The sequence below is a fragment of the Harpia harpyja genome, chromosome 8, assembly GCF_026419915.1.
Source record: "Harpia harpyja isolate bHarHar1 chromosome 8, bHarHar1 primary haplotype, whole genome shotgun sequence".
Taxonomy (NCBI): Eukaryota; Metazoa; Chordata; class Aves; order Accipitriformes; family Accipitridae; genus Harpia; species Harpia harpyja.
In genome coordinates this window covers 46,425,910-46,441,767 of record NC_068947.1, presented here as the reverse complement: position 1 = coordinate 46,441,767, position 15,858 = coordinate 46,425,910, and the positions used below count along the sequence as shown (strand labels likewise).

The window sequence follows — 15,858 nt, the reverse complement described above, 5'->3', positions numbered from 1 at the left end:
CGTGGAGGACCCCACGCCGGAGCAGGTGGGTTCCCGAAGGAGGCTGTGACCCCGTGGGAACCCCGCGCTGGAGCAGGCTCCTGGCAGGACCTGCGGATCTGAGGAGAGAGGAGCCCACGGAGCAGGTTTTCTGGCAGGACCTGTGAACCCGTGGGGGACCCACGCTGGAGCAGTCTGTGCCTGAAGGACTGCACACCGTGGAAAGGACCCATGCTGGAGCAGTTCGTGAAGAACTGCAGCCCGTGGGAAGGACCCACGTTGGAGAAGTTCGTGGAGGACTGTCTCCCATGGGTGGGACCCCACGCTGGAGCAGGGGAAGAGTGTGATGAGTCCTCCCCCTGAGGAGGATGAAGCAGCAGAAAATAACGTGTGATGAACTGACCGTAAACCCCATCCCCGTCCCCCTGTGCTGCTGGGGGGTTGGTAGAGAATCTGGGAGTGAAGTTGTGCCCGGGAAGAAGGGAGGGGTGGAGGGAAGGTGTTCTGAGATTTGGTTTTATTTCTCATTACCCTACTCCGGTTGATTTGTAATAAATTGAGTTAATTTTCCCCAAACTGAGTCTGTTTTGCCAGTGATGGTAATTGGTGAGTGATCTCTCCTGTCCTTATCTCGACCCACAAGCTCTTTGTTATATTTTCTCTCCCCTGTCCAGCTGAGAAGGAGGGGGAGTGATAGAACGGCTTTGGTGGGCACCTGGCATCCAGCCAGGGTTAACCCATCACACAGACCTAAGTAAAACTGCAAGGTAGACTAGTTTGGCAAGTCAGTATTTTCATTCCGTGTGTCACTTAAGTCAATCCATTCCCCTCCTATACCCAAGCGCTCCATTCAAATTTGGTTAGGATCTATCATGCTACATGCAATGTTAACATGCAAGTAAGGTACAGACAAATACAGATAAAGACCAAGATGAGCTTGAGTCAAGCTACATTTTAATGCAAGTGAGTACTTACAAGACACTCATTACTACAATGATGGTGGTGGTCCGACTTACAGCATCTCTTTTCCTTCCTATAAGGCATGGAAGAAAAGGTTAAAAAGTACTGAAGAACATTCCTAAAGGATGCCTGCAGATACATGTCAGTGCCCAGCATTTCATACAGAATAGCTCAACAGCTTCTGATGGAAAAAAAATAACAGATCATGTGGGTGCACCAAGGCATTTTTGCAGTCATCTTGGACAAGTCAGCTGGACAGTTGGGCTCTTCCATCAGGAGCAGGATTCCCCCTACCCCAGTAGGGTGGGGAGAACACAGTGCTGGGACATGTTCACATTAAACCTAGAGAGCCTGAGAAGGTTACAGTCCATCCATTACTAACACTCATTCAACACATACGCTACTAGTCACGCACAAGCAGAGACAGGCTGCAAAGTGGCTCTCTTCTGCTTGTTCTCCTGCCCACATTAGTCTTTCTGACAACCAGTGTCAAATCAAGTTCTTTTGTAATTTGTCCCACCCTTACTGGCTTGGTTTATATGTTGGCCCAAAGGCAGCCTTTCGAAAGAGCATCTGCTAGTCTTCAGGCAACAGACACTAGTGAGGGAGGGGAAGTATGCATGTCCTTTCCAAACTGAGCAGCAATCACCTACCACTGTGGGCAGACTGATCTTTAAATATAATTACCTGTTCTCCTAAAATAGTTCCTTACATTCACATTTCCTGCCCCGGACAAAAGGCATACACGAAAGCTGTAGCGTATACTGTGACAGACACACTCACCTGAAAAGGTGGAGGAGCAGCAGCAAAATTAAGTAATCAGGAAGTAATCTCAGTTAGGTAAAGAGAGTCCATTACACATGGCTGTTGATCCAAATGTTCTCTCAGTGCTATACTCAGTGTTGTCTCCCCCTTTAGAAAAAGGCACTTGCTCCTACTTCAGTGTTTACAATTCAACTTGTGTCATGAAATCCACCATTCTCTGATACACATTAATGCACAGATGTTCCTCCTGTCTGTAGGTGTAGCTAATATTGTATATGCTAGTGGCCAAGTCTGTCATGTCTAGGAGCAGCAGAACTGCAGGAAATGCTTCAGTGACCCAGAAATTACAGAAGCAGATAGGAAAGAGACTCCTTAACATAAAACAAACAAACCAACCAACCAAAAAAAACCCCAACCCCCCCCCAAAAAAAAAAACCCAAAACAACAAGAACAAAAAATACCCGCCCCTCAAAAAAACCCCCCAAAACCCCACACACCACCAAAACCCCAAGATGACAGGGCCAAGGTGAGTGACAAAGTCTAATCAACTCATGACTTGGGTGTGCAGTTATTTGAAGAAATAAAGCAATTTTTCAGCAACTTTACAAAAGTCAGGTTAAGTGTCTTTCTGATCCCATCTCATTTTCAATCCTATGCAGGTACAGTGCAGCATTTTAGGTTTTGGTTGGTTTTTGTTTTAAAAACAGAAGCTGAGATTAGGTTTGATTTCATGAGATACTCATCATGAAAGTGACTATGCATGCTCCAAATCTATTTTATGCATGCTTGAACACACTAAAGCATTTGCTATCACACTAATTAGATAAAGACAATGAGAGTAACATACATGCAAGTGTTACTCTTGTGCTATTTTAAGAGTTAAGTTTCTTGAACACACCTTTTGGTAAACACTTGATATAAAAAGTCCTACCTATTATGCTGCCCTGGGACTCCACTCCCATGTCACCAGAGGAGTGTTGGGAAGAACGTTTAGGAAGTGATTCTGCCAGACTCCGGTGTAAAGTGCGTCGTCTTCGTCTCAGGGCAACTAATTTTCCAGAGTCTTCTATGGACTGATTAATTGCATATTCCTCCATTAGGAGATCTGATTCTGCAGTGGAAAAAAAATAAGGTTACTGAACTTTCAAAAGGAAAGCTGAAAAGCCTAGCGCTGAAGATTTAAATTGTGAGATATGGAGGGTGGCAGTGAGAGGAATAAGTGCACCTTCTAGTAAATGAACTTAAAGCAGGCAATTGACATAAATTACACCTTGACCTGTACTACCTGTCCTGTTTGCTAGAGGGCACGCAGTACACTTTTCAGATATGGTGTACACTCAGCCTATGCAGGACTGTTTAATGATATGTTAGACAGCAGTTGGAAGAGCACTTCAAGACACTGTTAGACTGAGACTGGGAATTGTGTTAGACTGTGAGCTTGCAACCGTGGCTGGCCAGGCTGTTAACAGACATAGCCAAGGAGCCTGCCAAGTACCACTGCTGCTCTTCTCAAACCCACAATCAAGGAAATACTTAAAGATAGGCAAAGGCAGTTGAGAGTAACAGCTTTCCTGCTGCTCCTCATGTTTCCTTCAGAAAGCAATTATGACAAGGTATGCAAGAGCTCCTTGTTAGCATTAAGCTACGAGGCTTCTTTTACACCCTGGAATTGGCAGATACGTTGATGACAGGAAATTCTGACTCAGATTCCTCTGGTGGTGCCTTCTTTTCAAACCATTATTTAAGGAATCAAGTTTGACAGACATGAAAACATACATAGGAAAGGTAGCCTCCTTACTCCAGCACAAAGAAGAAAATGCCTCACCAAGTTGTTTGAAGTTTTCCTGTATTCCTCCCCAGGTATTCTTCTCAATTACGGACTTGACAAGGCCCCAAGGCTGTTTTTTGTACTTCACTTCTGCAGAAACTCTAATAAACAGAATGCAATAGTGAAAGAGTGCTCTTCTAGGTAGCACAGTGATAGCAGAAATCTCTTATCAGAAGCAGGCCTCTAGCATATGTCCATAATCTGAAATATCAACTGGAACTGCCTTGGCATTCTACCTGGGCAGCACTTAACTCTGAAGCAAGGCAAGAGACAGACAGTAGCAAAGACAACATATCTAGCTAAAGCCTCAGGAGATCTGAGTGTCCAAATTATGGGAAACATTTTGAAGTGTTTTCTTTCAGACTCAGGCTAGCAGAGAAATTCTCTCATCTGAAGTGTTCTCATTTTAACATACATTTAAAACAGGCTTCAGGCTTTCAGATCATAAAGTCCTGCTTTTTACTCTGTATGTGTACACATGATGTATTATGTGGGCACTGCAATGGCAGCAGGTGAAATTCATTATCACCACTCATATACCAAGTGCTCAGATCCTACTCCAAGCAGACAGAAATTAAAATCTGTCTTTCTGTGAGCATGACAGAGAGAAAATGACATTCCTGCCTTGCCTTCCCCAGGTCAAGCTAATCAATAATGCTTCCAGAATAGAAATGAATTGGAGTAGAATCCTTCAGAGGGCTGCTTCAACAACTGAATGAATCCCATTCATTTTGATTTAAGTCAAGAACACTGACTGTCCTAGAATAAACTTTTTTTCAACATTTTCAAATAATCATCTAAATCAATGTAAGCCCACTGTGTTTCTAGTCTAACAAAACAGCATCTTTCAAATAGAGTTTCTGAGCCATTTTAAATGCACTATAATAAAGCCAGCTGTAATACCACCATGCACCTTCTGTTCTATACATGCATGCTCTGTGCACCATATTGAAGCCTAGGTTTCTGCTCTTACCCTATGGTTGCCATGTGTCTCAGATAAAACAAATATAGCTCTCAAAGAGGAAGAATGACTCACTCAAAAAAAATCATCTAGAACAGTTGTGCAAGGACCTTTCTTCCCTTCTCCTCCTCCCAGTAGAGAGGGAGTCTTTAGCACTTTTATAGCTGAATAATAAATCCAGGCTTGCTTACCTTTCCTGGGTACTGATGAAGTTTGAGTTGAAAGGTCTTACTAAAGACAGCACAAAAACTACCAAGGATTACATAGTCAGAAAGTCACACAAATGCACTGAACATGGAACTTGATCACTTCAGGCATTTTCAACAAGTGGGAGAGGAAAGGGAAGTGCCTTCTAAGACTCCCCTATCTAGGTAGAGTTTAATAATGAAGTCTGATTTGCTTGAGTACCTTCCCTGCAAAAGTAGGTACGTTCTATCTTCCCTGCACCTTCCTATGAAACCATCCTCCTCTGCAGGCCCTTAGCAAGGATATCTGGGAAACTTTGTAATAAAACATTTCAAGTAGTTCCAATTTATCCCACTAACACAGCTGCACTAGAAAACGCACGACTGGTCAGAACCCAATTCAGTCTTGGAGATGAGTTCTGTACCTCAGAGTCAACATAAGAGTTCGTTTCTCAGTGAATTAATGAGATCCAAATACAGCATACATGTGACAAGATAAACCAAGCTTATTTTTCAGAAGAGAGAAACTGACCTTCTCTATGCTGTTGGCAGACCTTTTGATAAGCACACTTCATTAACCCATAACATACATGCCTTGGCTTCTCCCCTCCCACTGTGGACCACTCAGGCTCACCGTAATCGACACTTGTGACTGGATGTGCGGCTGATGCAATATCTGTTCACAGTGTAGAAATAATCATGGTAGGGGACATCATGGGTCAGTACCTCAGCATCCACCTGATAAGACTGACCTTTCTGGCTCTGTTTATGCAGGATCTACCATAAAAAAAAAAAAAAAAAAAAGGTATATTCATGGTACCTGATTTTTTTTACTTTTTTTTCTTCTTCCAGCCTGAATTCCTTAGGCTAGATCAACCGACTCCAAGTGAACTACAGTAGGGAGAAAGCCTGAACAACCACAGTAAAAACCAGTTCAGAATGGCAAGTGTAGATGAGGTGGGGAAAGAGAAGATGCCTCCCACTAGAGCCAACATAGGCAGCTGCAGTACTTCCCCACTGCCACTTCAAGTACCAGATGCAAGGCTGGCCACTGACCCATGACCACAGCCCTTTTTTGAGACTGACCTATGAGACCTTTCCCAAAGCAGAATTACAGAGTGGTTGAGATTGGAAGGCATCTCTGGTGGTCATTTTGTCCAAGAACACTGCTCAAGAAGGGCCACCTAGAGCTGGTTTCCCAGGACCATGTCCAGATGGCTTTCCAATATCTCCAAGGAAGGAGATGCCACAACCTCTATGGACAACCTGTTCCCACGCTCTATCACCCTCATAGTGAAAAAGTGTTTCGTGATGTGCAGGGTGAACCATCTGTATTTCAGTTTGTGCACATCACCTCTGGTCCTGTCACTGGGCACCACTGAAAGGTGTGGCCTTTGGTGGTGAAAGCCTGACTCAGTCTTCTTTGCACCCTCCCTTCAGATACTTTTACACATTGTAAGATCCCCCCTGAGCCTTCTCTTCAGGCTGAACAGTCCCAGCTCTCAGCATTTCTCATATGAGATGCTCCAGTCCCTTAATCATCTTAGTGGCCCTTCACTGGACTCTTTTCTATCTCTCTCTCGCACTGGGGAGCCCAGAAGTGGACACTGAAAGCATTTCATTGCATCTTTTAACCCCCCAATTCATAAGAGATGTTAATACTTTTCCCCACAGACTTTGTAGGAGAAGTTTACAGCCATCTGTAAAGGTAGAAGGCCTCTCTGATTTCATTGGCATTTGCTCACTAATGGTAAGAGGGGCAGCAACCTACCCTTAGAGATGCTACATTTAAACTGCAGATCCACATTCAGCTCACTGAACTCTAATTCATGGTCAGATCTCTGACAGATCATAGAGTTGACCTCTCCCTTGCTTTAAAGGGCACCAGACAGACACACACATGCACACAGTACCTGCTTTTCAGTTGCAGTCGTGAACTTCCCACAAAGTGGATTGTTAATCGTTACAGTGTACGTCAAAGTCCTCAACTGATTGCCACTGGAATCTCTATTCCAAGGGGTTGATACAGCATCTAAATGAGAAATTACACAAAATATCACATGCAGATTACCTAAAAGGCATTATCTCTGCCCTTTCATATCTTAAGAGTTTAGGAATGGGGGGGGGGGGGGAGAGAGAGAGAGAGAGAGAGCGCGCGCTGATTCCAGATGGTTGTGGGTTTTGCAGGAAAAAGGAAAATTGTAGTTCACTGATGAACAAAGGTGAGGCACTATGTAGCTGAACCTGAGTCTACTGAAAGAGACTTGAGGGTGGGGAGAAGAGCAAGCAATGAAATGAAAATATGTCATTTCCCATCTGCTTAAAGTTGAAGAGATTCACTTAGCATTATCAAATGCTTTTGCCACTTTGCCTTCCAAGCTGACACTGAATAAATACTACCCTTTTTGACTTAATTTTCTGTTCTTATGATCTCAGTGAATAAAATTTACTCATCCAGAAAATTAAAGCCTGTGAGTATCATTTAGGAGGATGCAATGATTTTGCCTGTGTGTCAGCCATACACATTTCACTACCCCACAGAATGCATCAACTTAGTAGCCTATGCAAAATTCTGGCATTAAGGTGCAGTTCTGTGGTGCACTGAAATTAGGTTTTTACTCTGAAATGTGACTGATCTACAGAAACAACAGGCTAGCTTTAAATACCCTCTCTCACAGTGAAACTTTAATGCTTCAAAATTCTTTTAAAGCAAGGAGAAACTTAAAATTCAACTTAGCCCTATTTAACATTTCTCAGAGGTTGAAATTTTCAGTATAGTTTGCAACACAGACAGAAGGGAGAAGAGTCTATTACCTACTATACTCCTGGAATTGAGAAACCTCTGCATGAAGTGAGAATTAGTGAAGAGGATTTCAAACATCTTGTCTGCAGTGATGTGGAAAACTCTGTTTATAAAAAGTCTCCCATAGAGATCATTCTCAGAGACAGTCTCCTTCACTGCTAAGGAAAGGCAGAGAAATCAGGTTAAGAAAAGAATAGTATTATGAAGAAACTTTATAATATTCTAAGCTTCATTACAGCTCAAATCCCTCCCAAGCTTGCATCAGCATTTGTTTCTCACCCTCAGAAACCCAGTAAAGATAGCAGCACATGATTTGGTGGGTAGGTTGTCTTCAGGAGCAAAGTCCAGAATTGATTTTCAACACCCCCACCCCCCAGCCCGCTATTTCCCTGTGCAAACATAAATCAATAAATCAACATCACAAGGTCCCATCCCTTTAGTTTTGCCTTCAGTATTCTACTAATCCTACAGGAAACATCGGGGAAGACAAAAAGTTAGCATATTCTTCATTAATATGTTTGCCTATTGTACAAAGGACACATGCATAGCAAGCAGGACAGTAAAACCATACTAGCTTTCTTCATACTGGTGGCTAGTTTCAGAATTCTGCTTTTAGCATCTGTAATGCTGGTAGTGTCCACAGTCTAAGAGACCAGGTAGATTCCCAAACAGTTCCTCAAACTGTTCCTCCCTCCATACCTATTTATAGGAGGAACACAAGAGGTACCCTGCTCCATTTTGCAGTCCTGAAAAGTGCACCAAGATGCTTGATGCCATTCCCTATTTCAAAACCACCAACAAGCGCCCCAGTAGCACTCTGTGGCTGCAGCACTGACCTTTGCTATTTCTGCTTCTTGTTGGTTGCTGGCATGACTCAGCTTTGTGGTTGTCTCAGCCACTCTTGCAAGAGATAAGGGATGGAATTATAATCCTGGAGGGCAAGCAGTTTCTTCTGCTAACCCCAACTCAATCTGCTTATGCTTTAGAAACAAGTCCATCCTAAACTGTAATTACCAAAACCAAACAAAAACCCCACCCCCACACATTACTAAAACGAAACAAAAAGCCTGAAAGCAAATCTTGTGGAAGCAAGACAGAAGTCAGGATGCCTAACCTTTCAACTGATGCAAATGAATGCTTAGAGCTAGCAAAGGTCAGTGCCAGCAACCAATGCAAACGTAGCCTAAATATCAAGCTATAGTTCACAAGCTGCCTATAGGCTAAGGTTACAACACTTAAAACATTACTGCTTGGTAGCAGTCAGTATTGATAAATGCAAATGCAGCAACTAAACACCACAACAGTCCCCAAGAAAATCCAATTCTGACGCTGAACAGACTTCCGCTCTAGTACTGCTTCTAGTCTGCTAGAAGGTCGCTGTTATACATCTGCCTCCAAAAAAGTTTTCTTTGACTTAGGCAGGCTTCAATGTAGGACCCCAAAAGTGAAGTATGAATGCCACACTTTTGTGCTTGCACAAGAGATGGACTTCCTTCCCATGCCATGTTCTGCTTATGCAATTTTAAGTCTATACACTTGCAAGGTGGGACAGAAAGCAAGCACACATTTTAAGAGGCCTATTTAACCAGCCAATATGCAGTCATTACAGGCTATAATACAGATTCTGCTGTGCTGAAGCATTCTGTGGCAAGCCAGAAATTCAGCCTGGGTTTTCAGCTTATGTTCACTATATTTCCTCTCAGAGCTGAACCTAATTCTAGCAAAACGCAGTCCGAGTGAACTGTAAGTTTGACCTCTGCTAACAAGACCTCAACATTACAGACCTCTTTCAGCGTGCACTCCCCACTTCCTCTCTTTTGCTAAGAGAGAGGAAACTTTACATAGGGTTGTTGACATCCCCTTTGCCTACTGCACATCAGCTAACACGCATGGAGTCAGGTACCACGTAATTCAAACCTGGTTACTCTGGTTGAGTCTTACTCAGCTGGACCTTGACATGCCCAAGGAATCTGCTACCACTTCAAAAAAAAAAAAATACAAAGGCCCAGACACACGATCAAGTCACCATGCATCAGATAAACTTTGACAGCTATTTGTATATACATCTTAGCAAATGCAAGGTAATACGAGTTACCTTTGCCCCAGTGAGGCTTAGCTGAACAATGCAACTTCATGTTCCCCTGAAAGGTCTGAGGACAGCTACTATGTTTCTGCTGATGCCAGGTAATTTGGTAAGCCACAGCAATTCATATGCACAAAGCCCATGAGTTATTACCTTAAGGTGCAGATCTTGCTACTAAGATATTTTACTCTTCAAGCATGAAGTCTGTCCTCCTTGTACCAAGTCTTAAGCAAGAGCATCCATGGGTCTATACAAAATTTCCTTCTAGTTGATTTACCTACATAATCTAGTCATGTCTCTACTAACAGTCAATGAAGTGCCAAGTGCATGAGAGTATCTATTGAGAAATATGTTTTTACTTACAACCCCTTTCAGCTCTTGGAACAAACTAACAAAATTCTAACAAATGGTGTTATGACATAAAGCAGTATTTTCAGAAAATCCAAGCTGAAACTGGCTTGATATATTGGGCCCATCAGTCACTTTAGACACTAGGATTCTAACAGCTATTTTCCAGAAAGCCTGGAAGTCTTTCAGACAATAGGTCTGGAAGGTGCGTGCATGTATGAATGCTGCTGTGAGTTCCACATCTGCGGAAGCAAGTCACTGCATACATTGAGAGCTTGACAAGCTTCAAGTCACTTCCATCCGGGCTTCTCAGAGTTTATCTGTAGAAATCCTAGATGAAGCAGTGAGCAGAAACAGTAGCATAGCAAAGAGTAAGCGTACAGTTTACACACTTGCAATTTCAACAGAATAGAACGCTTTAACCACTTGTCCCTGCTACAAATGAATACGTATGTTTGTCTACTGTCTTCTTTTAACTCACAGGTAAACCTACCTGCCTTTTGTTTATCTCCATACTAGAGCAACAAGCATTCTACCTAGGACTGGCTTAGAAATACTGTTTATGAACAAAACGTTTTGTGCAGGTATCTTAGATAGCAGTTTAACTCCTTCACTTTTAATGCTGTTCTAACTGCTCAGCAGTATGCAATTAACCACTAACTCTCTTAGCCTGAATACATTTATAGATGAATTGGAGCTATTGTCTGATAAGAGAACAAGAGATTATTCTGACTTTAGGTTAAGATCCCTAGGGACCCAAAAACCTAGAAGTAAACATATTACCCAGAGTGTCCTGGTTCAGCCTGAAGACAGCAAGTCTGTTCCCTCCCCCACTATTGCCTTGCACTTCATAAGGTCATTTTCATCACTGCAAAGCGAGCTGTGAAATAATGTTTGAATATAATACTATTATGCAGCAGTGATTGCAGAGGTTTGAAAACATCTGCAGTGCAAAAAAATAAAGAGACAAAACTGGAGGGGGGGAAGGGGGCAGGAAAAAAATTGTTCTTAAAATTCCCATTAACAACCAACTGCTTGAAGCTAAACACACACCACAAGCAAATTAAGAAAGCTGAACTGATAAGAGCAGAGGCTATCAAACAAATTAATAAGACGGCTGATTTTTCCACTCCACAGAGTTGGGGGAGGATCAGGAGAAAAAAAACCTGTATATATGCAAATCTTGGCACTGTTGAGGATTTCTGTGCCGCTAGGGATGGGGAAAAATTGCACACTGCATGAAGAATATGCAGGTAGGAGCCTTTAACCAGATACACCTGAAATCAAGTCAATAAAACCAATTCCTAGAGTGAACATGTTCCAGACACCATCTATTTAAAGACTGCATCACCAATATTAACCATTATCAAAGAGCTCTCCTATACTTTAAAAGACCAAGTACAAAATTAAGTTGGGGAGGTACTGAGTAAGTACTGTGACAATGCTAGCTTCTTCCAGTTCACAAGATAAAAAAAACCTTATTCCTTTTGCTTTTGGATAACTCAAACATATATCCTCCAAACCCCAAAGCAACAAATAATTGATCGTTATATGTTCAACAGAATAGGTGCTTTTGGTATTTTGATTAAAATGCCAACAAGGTAACAGGGCTACTCTTCCTTACATACACTGTATATCCAAAATTTCAAATCGGGGGCGGGGGGGGAACCACCAACCGAACCAGGGCTGAACTAATTTCAGTCACCCTGTATTTCATTTTCTGCCCCATATATCCCTATCTGCAAGAAAAGTCAAGCCACTACTGTACCGATCTCACAGCACTACAGTGCAAGCAGTTACGCTCTCCTGCAGATAACACATTTAAGGTGGTTATTGGTACAAATAGAAACAACAGTAAGGCTGTCAAGTTATGCAAGGACATCAGGAATTTATGATGTCCCCATATACAGAAAAGGCTGTTTTCCAATTTCCTGCTTCCCCCTTCTTTCTTTGAAGTATTTTATGCTGCTGAAGATCGTCATTGAAAAAAAAAAAAAACCAACCCACAACAAAAAACAAACCACAAAAACCTACATACAAAAGTCAGTTGAGGAAATTCAGAATCTCCTGGCTCTATTATTTTGGAAATACATATTCTGTGCTTGAACTAAAATTTGTTTTCTCCCATTTAGAATCAAGACCGCAGATATTAATTTTTAACTTAGCCAAAAGTTTGTCATGGCTCAAGATTTATACTCCAATTTATGAAACCGAACAAAAGCACCAAGACGCAGGTCAATAGGCCAGTAGTACATAGCGAGACACATACCCCCCCATCCCCCAAGTAAGCAATGTGAGAATTGCTTAGGGCAAGGGAACTAGTGTTGCTAAGGCTCTGGCATTCCAGCTTTGGGTGTCAGGTGGACCAGGAGTTGGAGAACAACAATCTTGAGCTTGCCCCTCACCTTATTTGCCAGGACACCTCCATGGGCAGCCTGAGTATGAGCCAGAGGACATAAGAGAAATTAATCGCATGGGTAAACCTTTGCCGTGTAGGAAAGCTAGTTTCATTTGCATGAAGGAATTCACCTTGTAAGAGCTTAGCGCAAATGCAACAGAAAACAGACAGAAACAGAAGAAAAAAAAATTTTAAGCATGAAGAAGGGAATCTGAGAGAAAAGATGTTGTGGGACTAGAAAATCCTGCTCCGAGTAAAAAAAGACTAGTCTTGGGGGAGGGAGGAGAAATAAGAAAAGTAGCATGAAGTCAGTTCTCTTTTTATTAAAGAGACATCTCCAGTTTAATATGCTTTATTTACTCAACATCACCCAGGCAGGGAGTATTTACTGCTATCATTTAGGCAAACAGCAGCATGAAAGACAACAGGACTATTCTCAATCAGTTTCACTGGAGACCTTTGCCATCAAAAATAAAATCCAGAGACAGAAGAGAGATGTGGTACTAAGAGGATAGGATAACTGCAAGATATCTAAAACATCTGAAGGCCAAAACTTTCTGCTGCTCTAAAAGACACACCTGTGATGGAGTAAATAATTTGTGAAGCTTATTAAGTGTGTAGGAGTATGGCATAAACAGCAGCCTGTTCAAGTAGGTATATTCACAAAAACAGTACCACCTGACATGCATCTGGTTGAATCTGAACTCAAGCAAACACCAAGGCAGTATGGGTGAGCAAAAGAAAAGTTAGTTGAATATAAAGTATATCCTCAGGCAACAATCACAACTTGCAGGCAGACAATTCAATCCTTGACTTTGAAAGCTTTCCTGGACACCTCAGTGATCCCAACATAATGACACCTGCAAGCAACTTCAGTTGTCAACTGTGTTTGAAAGGATGAGAGGCAAAGTTTCTCAGCCAGATTAAGAACTGCCCTCAATTAACTGAACTGTTCTATTCCTGCCAACAGGTGATGAAAGTAAAGTTATCTCTTTGCATATGAAAGAAGTAATTCAGTTGCTACTGACACACTGCTATTGTTGAGATTTTCTGTCTTTCATTTGCACACCACCATACAACTTTGGAACCAATCCAGGTTGTGCACAATTTACAGAGTCCAAGACGGAGATATTTAACACAACATCCACCACAATTTCAGTGAGCTGTTTGAACAGCTACAGCCCTTTGGCACGGTAAGTGTAAAGCTCACCCTAGAGAGCAAGAACTTGTCAGGTGCTACTGTGGGACCACAGAACAAGCACCCACAGACCTCAGCAGAAGTCTCACTGCCACCCAGCCTGGGTAGAAGGCACTCTCCGGCCTTACTCTCTCCCCAGGACACAGCAGAAATGCTTATACCAAAACCACTATGAGACATACAGCTACGCTTTTCTCTCCTGTGGTGAGAAGAGGAAAGGAAGCACGTAACAGCCAAGTTACAATCTCTACACTACTGTGATATCCACGTTTCTTCTCATCTTGTACTGGGTAATGAAGTATGAGTTATGATGATGGTATATTAGGATCCATTAATATACTAACTTTGTTGGCACACAAAGCGTAATCTGCGCCAAGATACATGTTAAGATTTTTCCTGTTCAGACCAGATTCAGAATATGCACAATACACTCCTGAAAGCTGGGAAGTTGTCTTGCCTGCACTTTCAGTGAATTCCTCAGTTTAATCCATCAATAACATTGAAGCCCATATGCCTTAAGAAAGTAGAAGTGTAAAGAAGGGGAGGTGGGGAGGGTAGGGCAATCTTGCAGAAACTGGGGAACAGTCTGAAATGTTTCCCCTCAGTTCCCAAGAAGGGAGAACAAAAGGAAAGAAAAATATTTGAAATACCTGTGAGAGCATTGAAAGTGAACAAACACCACCACATTGTCAAGAAACTTTTTTTTTTTTTTTTTTTTAGTTTAAGCTGTTAGCAACACTTCACCCACCAGAGGGAAAAAAGCAAAACCACTTGTTACTGTTCTAAGCACCCCCAACAACAACTTTCTTTTTTCTCCTCAGAAACTAAGTAAGATACAAAGATGTTTTTTGGTGCATTTCTGTGAAACAAATGAGCAAAAAAGTTTCATAAGATCAGAAAGTTCTCTAACTTGCTCCACAAGTGAGATGGAACACCAGAGTCAGGTTGTCTTACAGATCCCAATTGTTAAAGAGATTTACCTTCTTCACTATCTGAGGCACTGCTCTTCTCTGGAAGATTTTCATTCTCATTCAGGTCCAAGGACTTTTCTAAAGACCTGCTCCTGACTAGCTTAACAGGTTTTCTTTCTGAAGATGGAAGAGGGCTCTTTACTTGCTTCTCACTTGGGGACTCCTCCACCTTAAACAACCAAGAGAAAAAAAACCACATCAGTGATCACAGACCATTAAAAAAAAGAAAAAGAAAAAAAGAGAGAGAGAAAGTTACTTTCAAAGAAGAAAGCCCACAAGTTTTATCTGCTCAATTACCACACAGTCAAGCACTAATGTCTCACTTGTTCCCCTACCCCAGCCAACTTCCCTTCCTCTTTATTTCAAACTTTCACTTCACCCTGGTAACAAGGGACAGACTTACTCATCTGTACTGTTGTATCAAGAGCTGCCTTAAAAGGGACAGTTTACTCCCCATCCAGTCGCCTTGCACCCACCTGCATGGTTTGGTCCTCTTCCCTGCATCAATGCTAGGATTTATAAATTCATTAACCTAACACAGATTATTTACTTTTTATTGATCATGTTAGTTTTTTCCTGCCAGTTTAGCAAGGGGTCCAACAATCTTGAGGGGAAGCACAATGAAAATAGGCAGAGCCTCCCTTTTTCAGCAAGATTAGATCATCCCAATTACACATTTGAAAGGTGTTCTTATTTTGCAGGTCTCCATTATCCTTTGAAAAAAAAAAAAAGAAGTTTTAAAACACTGTCTAGACCCATCCTACCTATAAGATGTTACTTCTCGGAAACAAAGCAATGGAGTATCATTTGCCATCTCTAACACATAAGCAGGAAATCCCCCAAAACATCAGTCACTGAATCAATGATGCAGCTCTTAACCCTAAACCATAATAACTGGCGGCTAAGCTTACATGCCATTGCACACTTCAAGAAGTAATTTCTAGTGAAACTGTATGCACAAGGTTCGTACATCTCAAAATGCCACCCAAAAAACTTGGCTACTAGCTTTGAATCATAGTTTTCATTCTAAACCTCTCCTCAAAGCTCCCATTACCTCCAGTGGAACAGCTGGGATCAACAGTAGTACAGGCCCCCATATGCAGTAGTACATGGACCATAATAAATAAGATCAGGCCTCCTCAACTGAGTAGTTCCGATTCATCTGCAATACCATCATTCCTAAAGATTATTCAGCACTGACTCAAAAAACCAAGAGCATGCACTACTTGAATAGTCATCCTGTACTTCCTGTACTTCTTGGCTTTTTTCAAAATAAAGATCATCTACTTTTTTGTGCAACTGAGGGCCATTAACAGAAGGTGGGTGGCTGTAAAAGAGAGACAGGCATGAATTTGACTGCAGTATAAGCAGGCAAAAAT

The 15,858-nt window shown here is 41.9% G+C and overlaps 1 protein-coding gene across 4 annotated transcripts in view; it reads right to left on the bottom strand.

Moving 5' to 3' along the window:
• GRAMD1C (GRAM domain containing 1C) overlaps positions 1-15,858 on the bottom strand; it is a 55,504-nt gene that overhangs the window by 3,613 nt on the left and 36,033 nt on the right. For 3 of the 4 annotated variants that reach the window (XM_052794313.1, XM_052794315.1, XM_052794317.1), the window contains 7 exons: positions 14,489-14,648; positions 7,493-7,639; positions 6,592-6,710; positions 5,313-5,455; positions 3,530-3,633; positions 2,636-2,815; positions 955-1,012 (listed from right to left, as the gene is read on the bottom strand). In XM_052794313.1, the coding sequence (XP_052650273.1) occupies positions 955-1,012; positions 2,636-2,815; positions 3,530-3,633; positions 5,313-5,455; positions 6,592-6,710; positions 7,493-7,639; positions 14,489-14,648 (911 nt within the window). The remainder of the gene's footprint in view (positions 1-954; positions 1,013-2,635; positions 2,816-3,529; positions 3,634-5,312; positions 5,456-6,591; positions 6,711-7,492; positions 7,640-14,488; positions 14,649-15,858) is intronic. The other variant, XM_052794314.1, reaches the window with a different exon arrangement.